Raw genomic sequence first — 20,679 nt, 5'->3', positions numbered from 1 at the left:
TCTGTCCTCGACATGCTGCAGTGCTCCAGCCAATCACAGCGTAAACTGGAGGGACAATGTCTTATCTTCAGACTGGGCACTTTATCACCTCGATTATCTGGCATGTGATTAACCCAAATTTCGGATGATCCGAACAAGATCGCAAGGTCCCGATGCGTGGCTAATCTGGCATCGATTATCCAGCATTCGATTAACTGAAAGAAATGCTCCCCGCCCGTGTCCTTCAGATAATCGAGGTTCCTCTGTTTTGAGTTCAGCACCTTCAGATTGTCAACCCGCTCCCATTTCTTCCCTTTCTTTTAGCTTGACTTCTTACATTCTCTGTCATCATGTCCTCTCCCCCACCCTCCCCCACCCCAGGGGATTATCTGTCTTTCCCAGCCTGACAATTCGACACACCACTGTTCTGCCACTGTCACATTCCGATCACTTATCCTGCATTAACAACACCCTTTCTCCCCCAACCCTCCACCCTCCCCTCACGGTCGCATGAACCCTATCCCTTCCCCACTTCAATCAGCTCTGATGAAGAGCCATCTAGACTCGAAACGTTAGCCTGCTCTCTCTCTCCGTGGATGCTGTCTGACCCGCTGTGATCTCCAGCATTTGTTGTCTTCAGGCCCGGTCAGCTCAGTTGGCTGGATGGCTGGCTCGCAATACAGAGTAATACGAAAACATTGGGTTCAAATCAGAAACGGCTGAGAAAACTCAACAAGTCTGTGGAGAGAAAGCGGAGCAAAAGTTTCAGGCCCAGCGACCCATCTTTCGCACACATACTGACCTTTCTCTAACTACTATCACTTCTGAAGAAGGGTCACCGACCCCAGACCTGAAATGTTTGCTCCGCTTTCTCTCCACAGACTTGTTGAGTTTTCTCAGCCATTTCTGATTTGAACCCAAGCTTTTAGTATTACTCGGTATTGCAAGCCAGCCATCCAGCCAACTGAGCCGATCGGGCCTGCTGAGTTTTTCCAGCACTTTAGGTCTTTGTTTCCCTTTTCCTTCAACCTCACTCAGCCAAAAGCCTGTCGATGATCTACCCAACAGCACGGAGGCAGAAACTTCAACACAGACCCTGCAACAGTTCAACAACAGTCAAATGTAACGAGGGATTGTGAAGAATTCACATTCCTTATGAAGGGCTTATGCCCGAAATGTCGACTCTGTTGCTCCTTGGATGCTGCCTGACCTGCTGTGCTTTTCCAGTGCCACACTTTGTGACTGTGAAGAGATACCAAACCTTGCTGCGTGACACCATCTCCCAGGAATGAATGTAAATCAGACATGCCATCTGTATCTTCCAGTCTCCTGCAGAATGACCTGAATCAGACACATCCTGCGCAGATCCCTGCAAGTCTTCCTTTTACCAGTATTGTAAATCTTCCCCTCACCTTTCAAACACTTCCTATTGCCCCAACCAGTTGACGAGGGCTTCAAGTGGAAAAAGAAGGATGTTTTTTATTCACTCATGGGATGTGGGTTTCACTGGCTGGCCAGCAACCCCTATTTGCCTTTGAGAAAGCAGGAGTGAGCTGCTTTTTTGACCCGCTGCAGTCCACTTGCTGTAGGTAGATCCACAATGCTGTTAGGGAAAGAATTCCAGGATTTTTGACCCAGTGACAGTGAAGAAACATTGAGGTTTTACCAAGTCAGGATGGTGAGTGCTTGGAGGGGAACTTGCAGGAGGAGGTGTTTTCACGTATTGCTGCCTGTGTCCCTCTAGATAGGAGTTATTGTAGGTTTGGAAAGTGCCATCTGAGGAGCCTTGGTGAATCTCTGTAGTGCATCTTGCAGTTGGTACAGACTGCTGCTACTTAGCGTCAGAGGAAGAGGGTGTGAATGCTTGTAGATGTGGTGCCAATCCAGCTTTGTCCTGGATGGTGTCAAGTTGTTGGAGCTGCACCATCTGGGCACGTGAGGAGCATTCCATCACACTCCTGAGTTAGGGCTTTGTGGATAGTCGACAGGCCTTGGGGGGGGGGGGGGGGGGGGGGGGGGGGTCAGGAGGTGAGTTACTCACTGCAGGATTCCCAGCCTCTGACCTGCTCTTGTCGTGTCAATTTAAATCCAATTTCATCAATTATTTGTACATTCTGTTTGGATCAGTGAAGAAGAAATGTAAAAGTTCACAGCAGATCTGTTTGTTAATGTGTAACCCAATTACTAGAGTCCCCTCTAATAATCCCTCTTTACACACAATTAATAGGTTTGTGAGGTCTGTCATTCATCAAAGTTACTCCGTGATGTTTCAGTTGATTTGATCACTGCAGCAGTGTCCAAATAAATCAACCTCTTTTGAGCACACTAAGGTAGATAATTAAATAGAATTATACAGGGAGGTAAGTAAAAAGTATTTTCTCCTTTGATCTGTCTGTCTTTCACCTCCTTCACTGATTGTGGGCGGAGGTAATATTTTCATCCTGATTAGTTAATCTTTTACTGCAAACAGTAGATTTCAAAAGAAACAAGGGAGAGATTTCAATCAGATTTGTTACACAGAAAGGGATTGGCCCCAGGGAAGAAGTGATTAGTCCTGAGCAAAGATGCAGATTTAGATCCAGATCCTGGGACTTTTTAAATGGATTTCGCTCATTGGAGAATGAGAAGGCAGAAGCTACAATGCAGTTATACAAAACTCTGGTTCGATCCCACTTGGAGACTGTGAGTAGACCTGGACATCAGACCTTAGGGAGGACGTATTGGTCTTGGAGGGAGCATGACATAGATTTACAAGAATGATATCTGGACTTCAAGGGTTAAATTATAAAGAGACATTCGGCAAATTAGTCTGTTTTCTCTAGAATTCACAAGGTTAAGGGATGATCTGATTGAAGTCTTCACGATGTTAACAGGAAAAGGCAGGGTAGATAAACTATTTCCGTTGGTTGGGGATTCGAGAACTAGGGGGCATAGTCTGAGAATTAGGGCCAGACTGTTCAGGAGCGATGAGAGTGGAGAGTGTGGTGCTGCAAAAGCACAGCAGGTCAGGCAGCATCTAAGGAGCAGGATAATCCATATTTTGGGCATAAGCCCTTCATCAGGAAATGCCCCTGTTCAGGAGAGATGTGAGGAAGCACTTCTACACACAAAGAGGGGGGAGAGGTTTGGGAATCTCTTCCACAGGTGGCAGTGGGTGCTGGGTCAGTTGTTAATTTTAAATCGGAGATGGATAAATTTGTGTTCAGCAAAATTGTTCAGGGATTAATGGGTAAAAGGCATGGAGTTAGGTCACATATCAGCCATGATCTCATTGAATGGTGAAATGGGTTAAAGGGGCTGAATGGCCTCTTCCTATAATCCCTATTAACACTGGGAGGTGGGGAGAACTGAGATTTTTTTTTAAACAATGGCGTGGGGGTGTTTTATTTAGAAAGTGACTGATTGCATTAGAATATTTCTGAAGAGATAATAAGGATCTTACTGAATTCTGTTTTGTAGCTAGCTGGAACAAAGAAATAGGTATTTAATTGTATGTGTCAGTGGAAAATTTCGGTCTCATTATTTAAGAAAGTACTTAATTGCACTAGAAGCAGTTCAGAGAAGGTTCACTCGACTGATTCCTGGGATGAAGGGTTTGGAGAGTCACATTCATACATCACCGATCCAGGCGCTTCTGTACAAATCATCTGCGCCGACCAGATATCCAAACCTAATCTAGTCCCATTTGCCAGCATTTGGCCCATATCCCTCTAAACCCTTCCTATTCATCTACCCATCCAGATGCCTTTTAAATGTTGTAATTGTACTAGGCCCCACCACATCCTCTGGCAACTCATTCGATACACGCACCACCCTCTGCGTGAAAAAGTTACCCCTGAGGTCCCTTTTAAATATTTCCCCTCTCACCTTTAAACCGTGCCCTCTAGTTTTGGACTCCACTACCCTGGGAAAAAAAGACCTTGACTATTTACCCTCTCCATGCCCTTCATGATCTTATAAACCTCCATCAGGTCACCCCTCAGCCTCTGATGCTCCAGAGAAATTGAGTCTGTATCCAATGGAGTTTAGAAGGATGAAAGGCCATCTTATTGAAACATATAAGATTCCAAGGGCTGTTGACAGGGTGTACAGATTTTTCTCCTCATTGGAGAGACTATACTGAGGGGTACACTTTGAAAATAATGGTTCTTCCATTTAAGATGGAGATGAGGAATTTGTTTCTATGAGGGTCAAAAGTCTTTTCCCCAGACAGCGCTGGAGGAAGGGTCATTGAATATGTTTTTATGCAGACACAGACAGAATCTTGACTTAAAGGGAATTAAAGAGATAGGCAAAGGGGAGTTGAGGCAACAATCAGTTCAGCCATCATCAGGCTTGAGGCGCTGAATGACCTGCTCCTATCTCTAACAATGCACGCACAGAATTGGGTCAGAATGAGGTGTAAGGGCTGAAGGTGCTTACCCTGCCAGATGGAAGACCACACGCATCTAACGCAGTTTCTACACGTTTCCGATCAGCAGAAAACATCCGGAAAATGCTGCACAGAGGAAGGAATGACAACACCTGTGACACTTGAAGTTAAAACATTCTTACAATGCATTTAATTGCATCAAAAACAATAGCAGAGGAAAAGAAGAATCCCTGTGACCCACCCAACCCATTTACAAAGGACTGTTTCACCAAGTCTACCATCGTCCATTTACCAAACCGAAGGGAGACCACACTAGGCCCTTCCCAACGTTTGGTCCAAAATCCAAACAGAGGTCTGGGACAGTAATGGCCTCTGGGGATCTCTGACTGAGTTATATCAACTCCCTGTCCTGCAATCCTTAAATCCCGCACTCTCAAGTTTCACTGGGGATGGTGGGAGGATCACAACAATGCTCAAGCCTCAAAATGGGGTCAGAGCTGGAAAATGATTGGGTGACACTGCTCAACCTAACACACCAAAGGTTCTAAAACAAAAGTCAATTGAGTTCACTCATCCTTCCCACTCAACGCTGACCTGAAATGGATGGAAAACGACAGCAGTCTGTATGCAAGCTCATGGCTTCTGAATTTGAAAGGAGGAATGTAAAGATGAGGTGTTCAAGAAATTGTTTCCAAAGCAAGAGAACATCTGACATTTCGGTGTGGACTATCCATGGTCAATGCAATGACTCATGCTCATGTCTTCAGCATTCAGTGTCCTTTTGACCTTGGTAGTCTGCTCTAAACTAACTGCAGATGTGTGACTATCCAATCCCCAGGGTGAGCAAAATTACAGAAAAGACCACACGCCATCATAAGAATCTCCTCACCTCTGGTTACACAGTAACATCAGAGTCACAGCCCAAAAAGCTTGCCTTTTAACACAGGGCACCATGCGCTCATCTTAGGAGTTTTTATTTCGAAATAATGTAAAACAAAATCCAGTCGTACGGCACGGCAACAGGCTCTTCGGCCCAGCTCATCCCTGCTAACCAGGTTTCCAAACTGCACTCGTCCCATTTGCCTGCATTCAGCCCATATCCCTCTAAACCTTTCTTATCCACGTACCTGTCCAAATAGGTTTTAAATGCTGTAATGTGGAGGTACAGATGTTGGACTGGGGTGAACAAAGTCAGAAGTCACAGAACACCAGGTTATCATCTGAAAGGGTTATTTAAAATCACAAGCTTTCGAAGCACTGCCCCTTTGTCAGGTGAGGGAGCAGTGCTCCGAAAGCTTGTAATTTTAAATAAACTTTTTGGACTATAACTTGGTGTCATGTGGCTTCTGACTTTTAAATGTTGTCATTGTGCCTGTCTCCACCACTTCATCTGGAAGTTCACTCCATACATGCATTAACCCCCAGGGTGAAAAGTTACCCCTCAGGTCTATTTCAAATCTTTCCCCTCTCACCTTAATCCTAAGCCCACTAGTTTTGGACTCCTCTACCCTGGGAAAAAGACCTGGGCTACTTACCCTATCCATGCCCCTCGTAATTTTATAAACCTCTATAAGGATCCCCCCCAGTTTCTTGCATTCCAGGAAGAAAGATCCCAGCCTAGCTGGCCTCTCCTAGTAACTCAAACCTTCCTCAGTCCCAGTAACATGCTGTTAAATCTAAACAATAATCTGTGGAGGAAACCAACAATTTGGAAATGAGAAATTAATTCTTTCATTTTGGTATATCACTGTGTGTCCTGGAATTCTACTAGCTGTTTAACTCTTTACTAAATATTGATTCCCTTTTAATTTCTCGTGTAAGTGCAGATTTTTCAAGGGAATGGTCCCCACAAGAACCTGATGTATGGCTTTGCCCGAAACGTCGATTCTCCTGCTCCTCGGATGCTGCCTGACCTGCTGTGCTTTTCCAGCACCACTCTCATCTTGACTCTAATCTCCAGCATCTGCAGCACCCACTTTCCCTACAAGAAAGAGACTTCTCCAGTATCTTGTCTGTTTCGTCAAGTAGAGGCCTACTCAGCTGATCCCAGGAAGCCATTCAAACAAACCAGTGCTTCAAAGGAGCTCCAATTCCTGCCTATGCCTAATATCCACGTCAGTGAATGACGATTGGAAATGGAAATACTGGCTGATCCCTAGCTCCCTACCCTAGATTCTGAGGCCAAGTGCGATGTTAAAAAGCACACAACACCAGGTTATAGTTCAACAGGTTTATTTGGAAGCACGAGCTCCTTCGTCAGGTACTTGTGGAGGAGGATCGGAAGTGTGCTGTTGTTACCCAGCACAAACCAGCAACTTAATAGCGAGACAGAAAAACATACAGCGCTGAATTCGTGTCAATAAAGAGCTTATCCAGCCTCATGCCATGACCCAGCTCCTTATTTATCGCCCTGTGGTTCAGGGCAACTCACATCCAAATGGTTTGGAAATAGACAATGAGTGTTTCTGTCCCTAACACCCTTTCAGGTAGTTGGTGCCAGAGATGTCTCCAGCCCAGACCTAATAACGTTCAGACTTTTTATTGAGGATAGATCGGTAGCTACCAGTCTTCTTGCATAACCAAATCTGTGGGGCTTATTCGTATTAATTAGTGAAGAAATCAGCATTAATCAGAAAAGGAGGAGGAGTTTGTCACATCATAGGCAGATAACAAGCTAGGTTAGCCCAGCAATGGTTATCTCCATTAACTGTAGGTAAGAGTTCCTTGTTACCTCCGAAGAGGTGGTAACCAAGCACAGATATTTTCTAATCAACCTGATGAGAAATGTTACTGAGCAACATGGTTCTGGATTGTAGAACTGAGCAACACTGAACAAAACTGACTAGCTAGTGATTAATATCTCAGTGGGTGAAACTATTCCAAAACTTTGAGGGTAACCCTTGCAGTCCAACTATCTTATAGATTAGCAACGAGTTCCAAATCTCTATTTGCTCTGCGTGTGAAAGTTACACCTCTAATTTTAATCCTACTGCTGGTTTCTTTAAACCTATCTGACCTGTTTATTGGCCTCTCTGTCGCAGTTCCTTTCTATCTACTTGCCCTAGTCCCCTCGTTATTTTATACATCTTCATTAGATCGCCCCAAAGTAAGAAAGCAACTTCAGCTGATCCAGATATTTGTGGTTGCTAAAACTTCCATTCCAGTTAACAGCCTCATGAAACCCCTTTACCTCCTGCCGAGTGTGATCACACAGAGTCACATAGCACGGAAATAGACCCTTCGGTCCAACCCATCCATGCCGACCAGATCTCCCAAACAGAAATAGTCCCATTTGCCTGCATTTGGCCATATGCCTCTAATCTTTCCTGCCGTCTGACCAGACCGTAAACAGTCGCCCAGTGCAGCCTGGGATCTTCCTGCTCAGTCTCATGATTCCAACTGAAAAATGAGTGAACATAATGTAATGTTTCTGCTACCCTAATGTCGATGCAGATGGTAAGATTACAAAATGGTCCATCGATGATGAGAAAGCACTTACTTTTTAACAGGAATCCGGGTATCTTGGTTTGTCTGGAGCTTGAGTTTGGTGTACCTATAAAAACACGGGCAACAATTATTTGATAGAATGGATCTACTTCCTGCTGGTGCTAAACATTTCTTTGACACCTATATATTAAAAAAATCCAAAAACCATCCATGACAGAATTCCACAAACAATGCAGAATGAACTAATTTTGTATTGCCACATTTTTCAGTTTTATATCCAAATACTGATTTCTGTATTGGCTTACATAAAGGGTTCTTGGGTGAATTTGCCTTTCCAAAGGTATACTGAATTCAGTTATATGTAATAACGCCAATATATCACACACAAATTCAAACTTGGACACTGGGATGTGTACAGTAGCCATGTAATGCACGGCAAATATTATGGCATGCATTATTTATTTTGTATATTGTTGTCAAGAGTTGTTTTACCCTTGAGTTTCACCGAAGTGAAACACAATCAGATCTCTTCACAAAGATCTTTATTTACAGTTAGAGTGTCACTGGGTCAGTCACTCACTCCCTCTTTACCAGCTTTGAGTGAGGCAGCTGTTATTTAAATACATAGAGACAGACAATCAACAGATAATGTGGCACTGGATGGGTCTGCATTAAATTAGTATTGAAACTATCTGCTTCACCTAACAATTTGCCTTGCTTTGTGATTTTCCAAGAAGTGCACCTTAAACGGAACGCAACAATTAAAAGGAAATAATGAGGCTTTGTCACAATCTAAATGTTCAGGTGGTCAAGAGAAACAGAAGCATTTTACTTAAAAAACACATGAATGCAATAAACTTGAACACACACCTAATCATCTTTATCAATTGTGTTTTAGACACCCCATACTGATGTTGACCTTCGCTAGTCAGTCTTATCTGCTGTAGTCATAACTGTCCCTGATTTTCTTCCTTGCGTTTCCCCCTAACAGCTTAGAAAATAAGAAACAGGAACAGAAGTAGACCATTGCTCCATCAACCAAGAGTTGATTCTATCTGCTCACTTGCTTCCAATATCTCTAACCCTGAGAAACCTGGACCCCATATTCAACATGGAGTATCCACTGCACTCTGGGGAGAGAACTCCAAAGATTCACAATCGCTTTTAGTGATGCAATTTCCTTCCATCTTGGTCCTGAGCAATCTGGGTTCATCTACTTGATTGCTGAGACTTTACATTTTTAAAAATTCGATTCCCTACAGTGTGGAAACAGGCCATTTGGCCCAACCAGTCCACACCAACCCTCTGAAGAGTAACCCACCCAGACCCATTTCCCTCTGACTAATGCACCTAACACTATGGGTAATTTAGCATGGCCAATCCACCCTAACCTGCACATCTTTGGACTGTGGGAAAGAACTGGAGCACCTGGAGGAAACCTGCACAGACACGGGGAGGGGGGGGTGAATGTGCAACTCCACACAGTCGAACCAGGGTCCCTGGTGTTGTGAGGCAGTAGTGCTAACCACTGTGCCACCGTGCCTCCCCAATTCAGAAAATGCGACTAATTCTTTTTAACCACAACTAGCTATTTTGATTCACCCCTAGGATGTGGATATCACTGGCTAGGCCAACATTTATTGTCCATCCCTAATTGCCCAGATGGCAGTTAAGAGTCAACCACAATGCTATTGGTCTGGAGTCACATGTAGGCCAGGCCGGATAAAGATGGTAGTTTTCTTCCCTGAAGGACCTTAGGAACACTGGGCGTGCACCTTTACACACACAGGGACTACAGCAGGACAAGGAAGGAACTCACCACTATCTTCTCAAGTGTAATGGAGGGGGGGAATGGGGAGCAATAGATGTTGGTCTTGCCAATAATGTGCACATCCTGTGACGGAGTGAGGCTTGTTGTGACCTTGACCTCATTCACAATGTGCTTTACCTCAAAACAAAAATCATTCTTATTCGGCTAAATTGCTTTTATTGTTATCATATTCATAAAATTATTGGATCACAGAATCCCGAAAATGCAGAAACAGGCCATTCGTACTGACCCTCTAAAAAGCATCCCACCCAGACACACACCCTCACCCTACCCTCATAAACCCACACTTCCCATGGCTAGCCCACCCCTGGACATTATGGGTAATTTAGCATGGCTAATCCACCCTAACCTGCTCATTTTTGGACTGTGGGAGGAAACTGGAGCACCTGGAAGAAACCCACACAGACACAGGGAGAATGTGCAAACTCCACACAGACAGTCACGCAAGGGTGGAATCAAACCGACGTACATAAACCATTGTGAAATACTTCCACTTTCTGATAAATGGGGTGGGGACAACATGCACTTTCTGTTGCAGTTCTATATTCAATTGAGTTAATCTGATTGAAATGAAAGAATTGTGGCAATTTTAGCAAAACAACATGTCCTGCGGAGTTTCGATTTTTAGATTAAAGCGCACTTACAGTCATAGAGTCACAGAGACGTACAGTATGGAAACAGACCCTTTGGTCCAACTCGTCCATGTCGACCAGATATCCCAACCCAATCTAGTCCCACCTGCCAGCACCCGGCCCATATCCCTCCAAAACCTTCCTATTCATACACCCATCCAAATGCCTCTTAAACGTTGCAACTGTACCAGCCTCCATCACTTCCTCTGGCAGTTCATTCCCTACATGTACCACCCTCTGCGTGAAAAAGTTTCCCTGTAGGTCTCTTTTATATCTTTCCCCTCTCACCCTAAACCTATGCACTCTAGTTCTGGACTCCCCGACCCCAGGGAAAAGCCTTTGTCTATTTATCCTATCCATGCCCCTCATGATTTTATAAACCTCTATAAGGTCACCTCTCAGCCTCTGACGCTCCAGGGAAAACAGCCCCAGCCTGTGGGTGACACGGTGGCACAGTGGTTAGCACTGCTGCCTCACAGAACCAGAGACCTGGGTTCAATTTCCACCTCAGGTGACTGACCGTGTGGAGTTTGTACATTCTCCCAGTGTCTGCGTGGGTTTTCTCCGGGTGCTCTGCTTTCCTCCTACAGTCCAAAGATGTGCAGGTCAGGCGAATTGACCATGGTAAATTGCCCGTAGTGTTAGGTGAAGGGGTAAATGTAGGGGTATGGGTGGGTTGTGCTTCGGCAGGTCGGTGTGGACTTGTTGGGCCAAAGGGCCTGTTTCCACACTGTAAGTAATCTAATCTATTCAGCCTCTCACTTTGGCTCAAATCCTCCAACCCTGGCAACATCCTTGTAAATCTTTTCTGAACCCTTTCAATTTTCACAACATCTTTCCGATAGGAAGGAGACCAGAATTGCATGCAATATTCCACAACTGGCCGAACCACTGTCTTGTACAGCTGCAACATGACCTCCCAACTCCTGTACTCAATACTCTACCAATAAAGGAAAGCATACCAAACGCCTTCTTCACTATCCTATCTACCTGCAACTCTACTTTCAAGGAGCTATGAACCTGCACTCCGAGGTCTCTTTGTTCAGCAATACTCCCTAGGACCTTACCATTAAGTGTATAAGACCTGTAAAGATTTGCTTTCCCAAAATGCAGCACCTCATATTTATCTGAATTAAACTCCATCTGCCATTCCTCATTCCATTGGCCCATCTGATCAAGATCCCGTCATAATCTGAGGTAACCTTCTTCACTGGCCACGATACTTTCAATTTTGGTGTCATCTACAAACTTACTAACTATACCTCTTATGCTCACATCCAAATCATTTATATAAATGATGAAAAGTAGTGGACCCAGCACCGATCCTTGTGGCACTCCACTGGTCACAGGTCTCCAGTCTGAAAAACAACCCTCCACCACCACTCTCTGTCTTCTACTTTGAGCCAGTTCTGTATCATTCCGTATTTCTTGAGTTACTTCTATTAATATCATAGAGAAATCATTAATATTCAAAACGCCTCAGCATTGCTACTGTCATTTTAACAACAATCAATTCTACTATAAATGGTTTCATGAGATGCTAATTTAAATTTCTACAGCATGATGTATACTGCAGCAATATACACTTCAGCAAACCTCTCGACAGATCTGTGATAAGCCCCATTATCTCACAGCACCACTCAGTACAAAAACAGCACACAAGATCCTTTAGGTGAAAAACAGAATCAGCTGATTTCCCACTTTCACAGAAAGGTGACCTTACTCCCACTTTCCAGGGTTGCACCAACCTCAATACTCTGCTAATTGAGATCGACCCAATATACATTTTCACAATGTGGTGCATTGTGCTCACAGGGTGACTGAACTGAGAAAATTTGGAGCAATTGGAGCTCCTCTTCTCCACTTGGATAAACCTGAACACAATGGTCTTTCTATTAGCTGCCGCAGGAGAGTAGCAAGGAGAGGAACTTTCACAACAAAAGCTAATCGCAAAACTGGAATCTGAAATGACTTCCTTGAGACAGCAAGGAACGATGAAAGGTTTATATATTTATATAAAAATATAAGAACTAGGAGTTGGCCATCTGGCCCATTGAGCCTGCTCCTCCCATTCAATAAGATCATGGCTGATCTTTTCATGGACTCAGGTCCATTTACCCGCCCTCTCACCATAACCCTTTATTCTTTCACTGTTCAAAGTATATTTGTGATTTTCTGTTTAAAAAAATATTTTTTGTACTTTTTCTCTCTGTTGCTTTTATCTTTCTCTTTTGATTTTTCTCATTTTTACTTTGCTTTCAGTCCATGGTCTCAGTCTGAACTTCGACTTCCTGCTTTAAACTCAGTGTGGCTCCGTGACAATTCTTCAATCTGGCTGACTAAGGATTGATGTGGAGATGCCGGTGTTGGACTGAAATAGAAAATATTCCGCATAGTCTGCGTCTGTGCACCTCCCTCCACTTCCCCTGATGAAGGAGCAGCGCTCCGAAAGCTTGTGATTTTAAATAAACCTGTTGGACTATAACCTGGTGTTGTGTGACTTCCGACTTTGACTGAAGATTGTTGTAATCGCTCACAGACACCCTGTAGGGGCACCATACTCGTTGGGTATTGGATATTAGAGTAATTTGGCACTCAAAAAACAGCATTTCCTTTTTGTCGATAGCTTGAAGTGAGGCAAATGCTAAGAACTGCTCCGTTGTGCTATGGTCACATGACCAACATGTCACTATCCCTTTCCGAGACATGTTGATGATATTACCACTACATCACAGCATGTGACCTGAGGGTATACAAGCCTCAGACTCCATCCTTACTTGGGCCTCTTGAAGCATGACATGCTGATGAAAGCATTCTCTTCTTTCTAAGTGAATGACTCAATATTTGATATTTGAGAATGTAATATTTGCATATATTAAGAAGCTGTAAGGAAAGGCTGCTGGATCGTTCAATACCACGTTACCCACATCCTAGATTCTTACATTATCAGGGAATACATGAGCATTTCTGCATCAGATTAAGATACCCAAAATGAATAGAAGCACTGACTGCACATTCTAAGCTAATATACAATCAACGTCTGCTTTTAACATTGAAAGAGTGACACATTTTGAGCATATTATCACATGCCTAATAACTCCTCAATTTGAGAGTTGCTGAAATAAAGACACATTTAATAATACATTTGTCAAAGCTTGTCATTCTGCACTTATAGAATCCGACAGCAGGGAAACCAGACCCTTCGGTCCAATCAGTCCGCATCAAACATAATCCCAAACTAAATTTGTCCCATCTGCGTGCGCTTGGCCCATATTGCTCCAAACCTTTCCTATTCATGAACTTACCCAAGTGGTTTTTAACCGTACCTGTATCCATCACTTTCTCTGGCAGTTCATTCCACACATAAACCACACTCTGTGTAAAAACATTGTCCCTCATGTCCTTTTTAACTCTCTCTCCTCTCACATTAAAAATAAGCCCCCTTGTTTTGAATTCCCCACCCTCCGGGAAAAAAGTCCTAGTCATTCAGTTTATCCATACCTATCATCATTTTAAAAGCCGCATAAAGGTTACCCTCAATCTCATGTGTTCCAGTGAAGAAAGTCCCAGTTTTTTCAGGCTATTTCTAGATCACAAATCCTCCATTTCAAGCAACACCCTGCTAAATCCTTTCAGTGAAGCAATTTGCAAAGATACCAATTCAAGGGAAACCTGACACTAAAACACTCTCCTGTCACACAGTATAAATGGTACGTTTCTCCTTGAATTGATATACTTGCAAATTGTCCTGACGAGTGCAAGACAAAAAGCTTTGACAAACTGTGACTTCTTCAGCTGTACTCAACTCTGTGCTACCAAATGGTGAACTCTGTAATTCCTATCCCCCACGTGCATTGGAATGCATTCAGCATCTTGCGTTTGCATCTCTCATGCAACGTATGTGGAAGTTCATGTATAATTAGTGCAGCATTTCCATGATCGAGTGTGGAACCCAATTAGCCTTCCATTCTTTGGTGGCGCTGAATGATGTCCCCAAGGTCCCTTTCAGATTAAAAATGAGGCACATAGGAAATCAAGAGCAAGTCATGCCAGTAAAGAATTGTTGGCTGGTACACTTCAGCAGTCTCATCAAGCAGAAGCTAACTGTGGGTTGAATGGGACTACACAACAGTAGGAATTTCATTTAATATGATACTATGGAGGAAGTATATGACAGCTATGATAGTGATCCAGAGGTGACTGGAGCATTCGAGCCATTTAGAGGACTGCAAATTGGCAATTAGCCTGAAAAACTAATAGGAGTTTATTTCAGAAAAAATATGGTCGAGGTCGGAGATTTATTAAGGGCATAGCTGGTTAGATTCAGAGTTGAATGCATTTGCAAATGCAGTGTTGCCAAATGCGAAGTGTGCTAACAAAAATACAATGTAAGTGCTGAATTTATCATCATCATTCCCACCAAGGAGTCCCACACACACTAAGAGCTTGAGTGGCACATATCTCACAATATTTTCATTCCACTTATTTTTCTTTCAAATTCGAATCAAATATTTTCACAGCAGTCTATAAACAGGGCTAATTATACCTGTCAATGTCAATTGCCTTGTGCCTTGGCAAGATTCAATTTATTAATCAGCATCTAGAACCTCTGATGGGATTGCAATATCAATCAGTGTTCTAAACTATTGCTCCACGGTGACTCCTGTAGTGCAGCTGTCGTAGGTATCGCTGGGAAAGGTTCAACAAATGCAGGATGGCAAAAGCTCGTCCAAGCTGTGCAGAGTAGGGGCAATTGTTTTTAACGTCACCTTGCAAACCTAATATGTGTGACAACACTACATAAAGCAAGGCAGAGGGGAATACAGGGTTTAGAGGGGACTTGAGACAAAGTGTTTTCACCCAGAGACTGGTAGGGGTTTGGAATGCATTGTCTGGGAGGCGGGTAACCTTGCAACCTTGAAAAAGTGCGAGAATGAGCATTTGAAGTCTCTTAACAGGTGCTGGAAAGCGGGACTCCTGTAAATTTGGTGTGTTTTTGGCATTACAGACTTGATAAGCCTCTTCTGTACTGCTTGATTCTACAACACAGACTGACATATCAATTTTCTCACTCTAATCAAAGGGCTTGTTATTTAGTTACGGGTAAGGTTTTACAATGTCCCCTGATGTGCGATGCAGTTAAGATCACTACTTTGCAAGTCGGATGAGAAGAAAGGCAGAAGCAGATACATTTACAGGAATCCAGCAGCCCCAAGTTTTGGGGAGGTTTAGTCTGTGTTAGACAACACTGATCCTGCCTCCTTGTATGTTTTGGGCTTACGATATCCAATTTCCCAGCCAAGTGGTAGAATCTGTTTCTTCTTCCGAAAGGGAAAACTTTATGAAGGATTGCACTGATTCAAATATCCTCGTCTTGAAAAGTCAGACATTGCTCCTGGCTGCCCTGTCTACCCTCATCCAAAGCCATCAGAAATACTTTGAGTCATAAACTATGATCTTAACATGACTGTAACGCAAGCATATTGATTTTGCTTACCTTCACCTGCATTTCTTTGGCAGTGATTTGGAATCAAGGATTCATTCAGAAGTTCTGTAAATTGTCCCTTATTACTCTATAGTCATTATAAATTTACAGTGAGTCTCTTAATAAGGTTGAATTTGTCAAGCCTAATCTTCCTGTCTGCCAGTCTGATCAAACTACAGTTTAAGAATGTAAGAACGAGTGAAGGGAGGACTTATTCAGCCCCTCGAGCCTGCTCCATTTAATACCATCATGGCTGATCTCATCTTGGCCTCAACTCCATTTGCCTACCCGCTCCCCATAACCCTTCAACTGAGTAATAATTAAAAATCTATCTCCTCCTTAAACTTACTCAATGCCCCAGCATACACCACACTCTAGGATGGCGAATTCCACAGATTCGCAGGCCTTTGGCTCTTTAAATTCTCCTCCTCTCTATTTATCCTAAAACTATGCCCTCTTGTTCTAGATTTCCCCACAAGGAAACATCCTCCCTACATTGACATTGTCAATTCCCTTTAGCATCTTACATACCTCAATCAGATCTCCTCCGACTCTGCTACACTCCAGAGCACATGGGCCTAAACTGCTCAATCCCTCTTCATGAGGCAGATCCCTCCACTCTCGAAACAATCTAAAGTATCTCCTCTGAATTGCCTCCAATGCCTCCTCAAGTAAGGGGACCAAAGTTGTACACAATACTCCAGGTGCAGTCTCACTAATGCGTTGTACAGTTGAAGTAACACTTGCCTACTTTTACACACCATTCCTTTAGCAATAAGCATCAAAGATCCATTTGCCTTGCATACTAACTTTCTGCTTTTCATGCACAAGGATACCCAGATCCCTCTGCACTGAAGCACTCTGAAGTTTCTCTCCATTTAGATAATAAGTTGCCTTTCTGTTCCTCTGACAAAAATAGACAATCCCACACCTATCTATGTTAACTTCATCTGCCAAACTTTGGCTCTTTCACCTAATGATCCATAGCCATTTATAAATTTCTTATTTCTTTATTGCAACTTACTTTCCCACTTACTTTAGTGCCATCTGCAAATTTGGTGATAGCACATTCTTCCCCCGAATCCAATCGAGATAACAATAGACAATAGACAATAGGTGCAGGAGTAGGCTATTCTGCCCTTCAAGCCTGCACCACCATTCAATATGATCATGGCTGATCATCCTCAATCAGTATCCTGTTCCTGCCTTATTCCCATAACACTTGATTCCACTATCCTAGAGAGCTCTATCCAACTCTTTCTTGAATGAATCCGGAGACTGGCCCTCCACTGCCTTCTGGGGCAGAGCATTCCACACAGCTACCACTCTCTGGGTGAAGAAGTTTCTCCTCACTTCTGTTCTAAGTGGCCTACCCCTTATTTTTAAACTGTGTCCTCTGGTTCAGGTCACACCCATCAGCGGAAACATGCTTCCTGCCTCCAGAGTGTCCAATCCTTTAATAATCTTATATGTCTCAATCAGATCCCCTCTCAGCCTTCTAAACTCAAGTGTATACAAGCCCAGTCGCTCCAATCTTTCAGCGTAAGATAGTCCCGCCATTCCGGGAATTGACCTCGTGAACCTACGTTGCACCCGCTCAATAGCCAGATTGTCTTTCCTCAAATTTGGAGATCAAAACTGCACAAAATATTCCAGGTGCGGTCTCACCAGGGCCCTGTACAGCTGCAGAAGGACCTCTTTGCTTCTATACTCAATTCCTCTTGTTATGAAGGCCAGCATGCTATTAGATTTCTTCACTGCCTGCTGTACCTGCATGCTTGGTTTCATTGACTGATGTACAAGAACACCTAGATCTCATTGTACTGCCCCTTTACCTAACTTGACTCCATTTAGGTAGTAATCTGCCTTCCTGTTCTTGCCATCAAAGTGGATAACCACTCATTTATCCACATTAAACTGCATCTGCCATGCATCTGTCCACTCACCTAGCCTGTCCAGGTCATCCTGTAATCTCCTAACATCTTCCTCACATTTCACCCTGACACCCAGCTTTATATCATCAGCAAATTTGCTAATATTACTTTTGATACCATCATCTATATCATTAATGTATATTGTAAAAAGCTGCGGACCCAGCACTGTTCCCTGCGGTACCCCACTGGTCACCGCCTGCCATTCCAAAAGGGAGCTGTTTATCACTATTCTTTGTTTCCTGTCAGCCAACGAATTTTCAATCCAAGTCAGTATTTTGCCCCCAATACCATGCACCCTAATTTTGCTCACTAACCTCCTATGTGGGACTTTATCAAAAGCTTTCTGAACGTCCAGGTACACTACATCCACTGGATCTCCCTTGTCCATCTTCAGAGTTACATCCTCAAAAAAATTCCAGAAGATTAGTCAAGCATGATTTCCCCTTCATAAATCCATGCTGACTCTGACCTATCCTGTTACTGCTATACAGATGTGTCATAATTTCATCCTTTACAATTGACTCCAGCATCTTTCCCACTACTGAGGTCAGACTAACTGGTCTATAATTCCCTGCTTTCTCAAAAAGTGGGACAATATTAGCTACCCTCCAATCTGCAGGAACTGACCCTGAATCTATAGAACATTGGAAAATGATCACCAATGCATCCACGATTTCTAGAGCCACCTCCTTCAGTACCCTGGGATGTAGACCATCAGGTCCCAGGGACTTATCAGCCTTCAGACCTAACAGTCTCTCCAACACCATTTCCTGGCAAATATAAATTCCCATCAGTTCAGGTCCTTCAGTCACTATTACCTCTGGGAGATTGCTCATGTCTTCCCCAGTGGACACAGATCTAAAGTACCAATTCAACTCTTCTGCCATTTCTTTGTTCCCCGTAATATATTCACCCGTTTCTGTCCACAAGGGCCCAATTTTAGCTTTAACCATTTTTTTTCCTTTCACATACATAAAAAATCTTTTACTATCCTCCTTTATACTTTTGGCCAGTTTACCTTCGTACCTCATTTTTTTATCTGCGTATTTCCTTCTTAGTAATCCTCTGTTGTTCTTTAAAAGCTTCCCAGTCCTCCGTTTTCCCACTTATCTTTGCTATGTTATACTTTTTCTCTTTTATCTTTATATGTTTCTTAACTTCCCTCATCAGCCACCTATGCCTCCTCTTAGGATCTTTCTTCCTTTTTGGAATGAACTGATCCTGCATCTTCTGCATTATACCCAGAAATACCTGCCATTGTTGCTCCACTGTCATCCCTGCTAAGGTATTGCACCATTGAACTTTGGCCAGCTCCTCCCTCATAGCTCCATAGTTCCCTTTATTCAACTGAAATATTGTCACTTCCGATTGTACCCTCTCCCTCTCAAATTGCAGATTGAAGCTTATTGTATTATGGTCACTACCTCCTAAAGGCTCCTTCACTGTGAGGTCCCTGATCAAATCCGGTTCGTTGCACAACACCAGATCCAGAATTGCCTTCTCCATGGTAGGCTCCAGCACCAGCTGTTCTAAGAATCCATCTCGGAGGCACTCCACAAACTCCCTTTCTTGGGGTCCAGTACCATCCTGATTCTCCCGGTCTACCTGCATGTTGAAATCCCCCATAACAACTGTAGTGATATCTTTGCGACAGGCCAATTTCAGCTCCTTATTCAACTTACACCCTACATCCAAACTACTGTTTGGGGGCCGAGATAACTCCCATGAGGGTCTTTCTACCCTTAGAATTTCTCAGGTCTATCCGTACTGACTCTACATCCCCTGATTCTAGGTTTTCCTGCACAAGGGATTGAATATCATTCCTTACCAACTTAGAAATAATGAATAGGGATTGTAAATAGTTAGGGCCTGAGACCTGAACCCTGTGGCATCTCACTAGTCCCTTTTAAATCTTTCCCCTCTCACCTTAAACCTATGTCCTCTAGTTTTGGACTCCCCCACCCTGGGGAAAATGCCTTGTCTTTCAAATGTCCAAATTAGCCAGACCTACAAAATATTCCAGTAATTGTACGGTGCTGTAAGTGGTAACTTGTCAACTTTTCACTGCACTCATTTGAGTCCATGTGACAATAAAGCTAATTCAACTCAATGGACATGAAACACTAACTCTGATTTCTCTTCACGGATGCTGCCAGACCTGCTGAGCTTTTCCAGCAATTTCTGTTTTTGTTTCTGATTTACAGCATCCGCGGTCCTTTTGGTTTTTATTTGATTCAATTCAAGTTAGGCCTCATTGTACTGATGGTAAAGCCTAATTGTAGTCACAGTCAAAGAAAGCTAGCAGCCACAAATTGGCGAACGTGAAATCAATGAAAAGCAGAAGTGTACAGGCCTTCAACATGCTTCTTGCTGTCACACAAGGGCAAATTCTACAAGACTGAATTCAGTCCATGAGATGATTGTTCTGAATCCCACGGTACTGATTCACTTGTCGGAACAAAGTTACAGCAAGTTTACAGTTGCGATGTTGTCAGTGTTTCAGGAAATACTGAAACCAGTTAAACATAAGCAATAGAACAAAAAGGACAGTGATCAAACTTACACTTTGTGCAACAGAGTGTCCCTTGATCTGTTCTGTGCTAACAGGTTAGTTGCCAGGCTGAATAATGCATCAGTCCATTCCTGGAATACACAAACAGGGGAAGGTATTTTCCGAGTGTTAGTAGCTCTCAGGCCAACTTTAGAAGATGACAGAACCATAGAATCATACAGTCCAGCCTGCACCGACAAATAACGACTCAAAATCCACACTGGCCCCACAAACGTGAACGCATCGCACCTATAAGCCACCTCCACTAACATAGAGACCAGGGCACATTGTTTTATGTATCAAATACAACAAAGAATTTCTGTAACTTTGAATGCACAAATAAAGCAAATGGGAGTGAAGAACTGACATTGAGGTGCTAAAATCATACATGAATGCTGTCACGGACTTGATGGACCAAATGGCCAGACTGTGCTACATATACTATATA

General features: G+C 43.3%; 1 protein-coding gene across 3 annotated transcripts in view; it reads right to left on the bottom strand.

Moving 5' to 3' along the window:
- plcb1 (phospholipase C beta 1) overlaps window positions 1–20,679 on the bottom strand; it is an 834,527-nt gene that overhangs the window by 305,197 nt on the left and 508,651 nt on the right. For all 3 annotated transcript variants that reach the window (XM_072581462.1, XM_072581463.1, XM_072581461.1), the window contains exons 5-7: window positions 20,244–20,323; window positions 7,851–7,904; window positions 4,402–4,477 (exon numbers count right to left, since the gene is read on the bottom strand). In XM_072581462.1, coding sequence (XP_072437563.1) covers window positions 4,402–4,477; window positions 7,851–7,904; window positions 20,244–20,323 — 210 coding nt within the window. The remainder of the gene's footprint in view (window positions 1–4,401; window positions 4,478–7,850; window positions 7,905–20,243; window positions 20,324–20,679) is intronic.

This window comes from Chiloscyllium punctatum, chromosome 11 (genome assembly GCF_047496795.1).
Source record: "Chiloscyllium punctatum isolate Juve2018m chromosome 11, sChiPun1.3, whole genome shotgun sequence".
NCBI classification, from domain to species: Eukaryota; Metazoa; Chordata; class Chondrichthyes; order Orectolobiformes; family Hemiscylliidae; genus Chiloscyllium; species Chiloscyllium punctatum.
The sequence above is the reverse complement of the archived record's forward strand: the minus strand, read 5'-3'. Positions and strand labels throughout refer to the sequence as shown.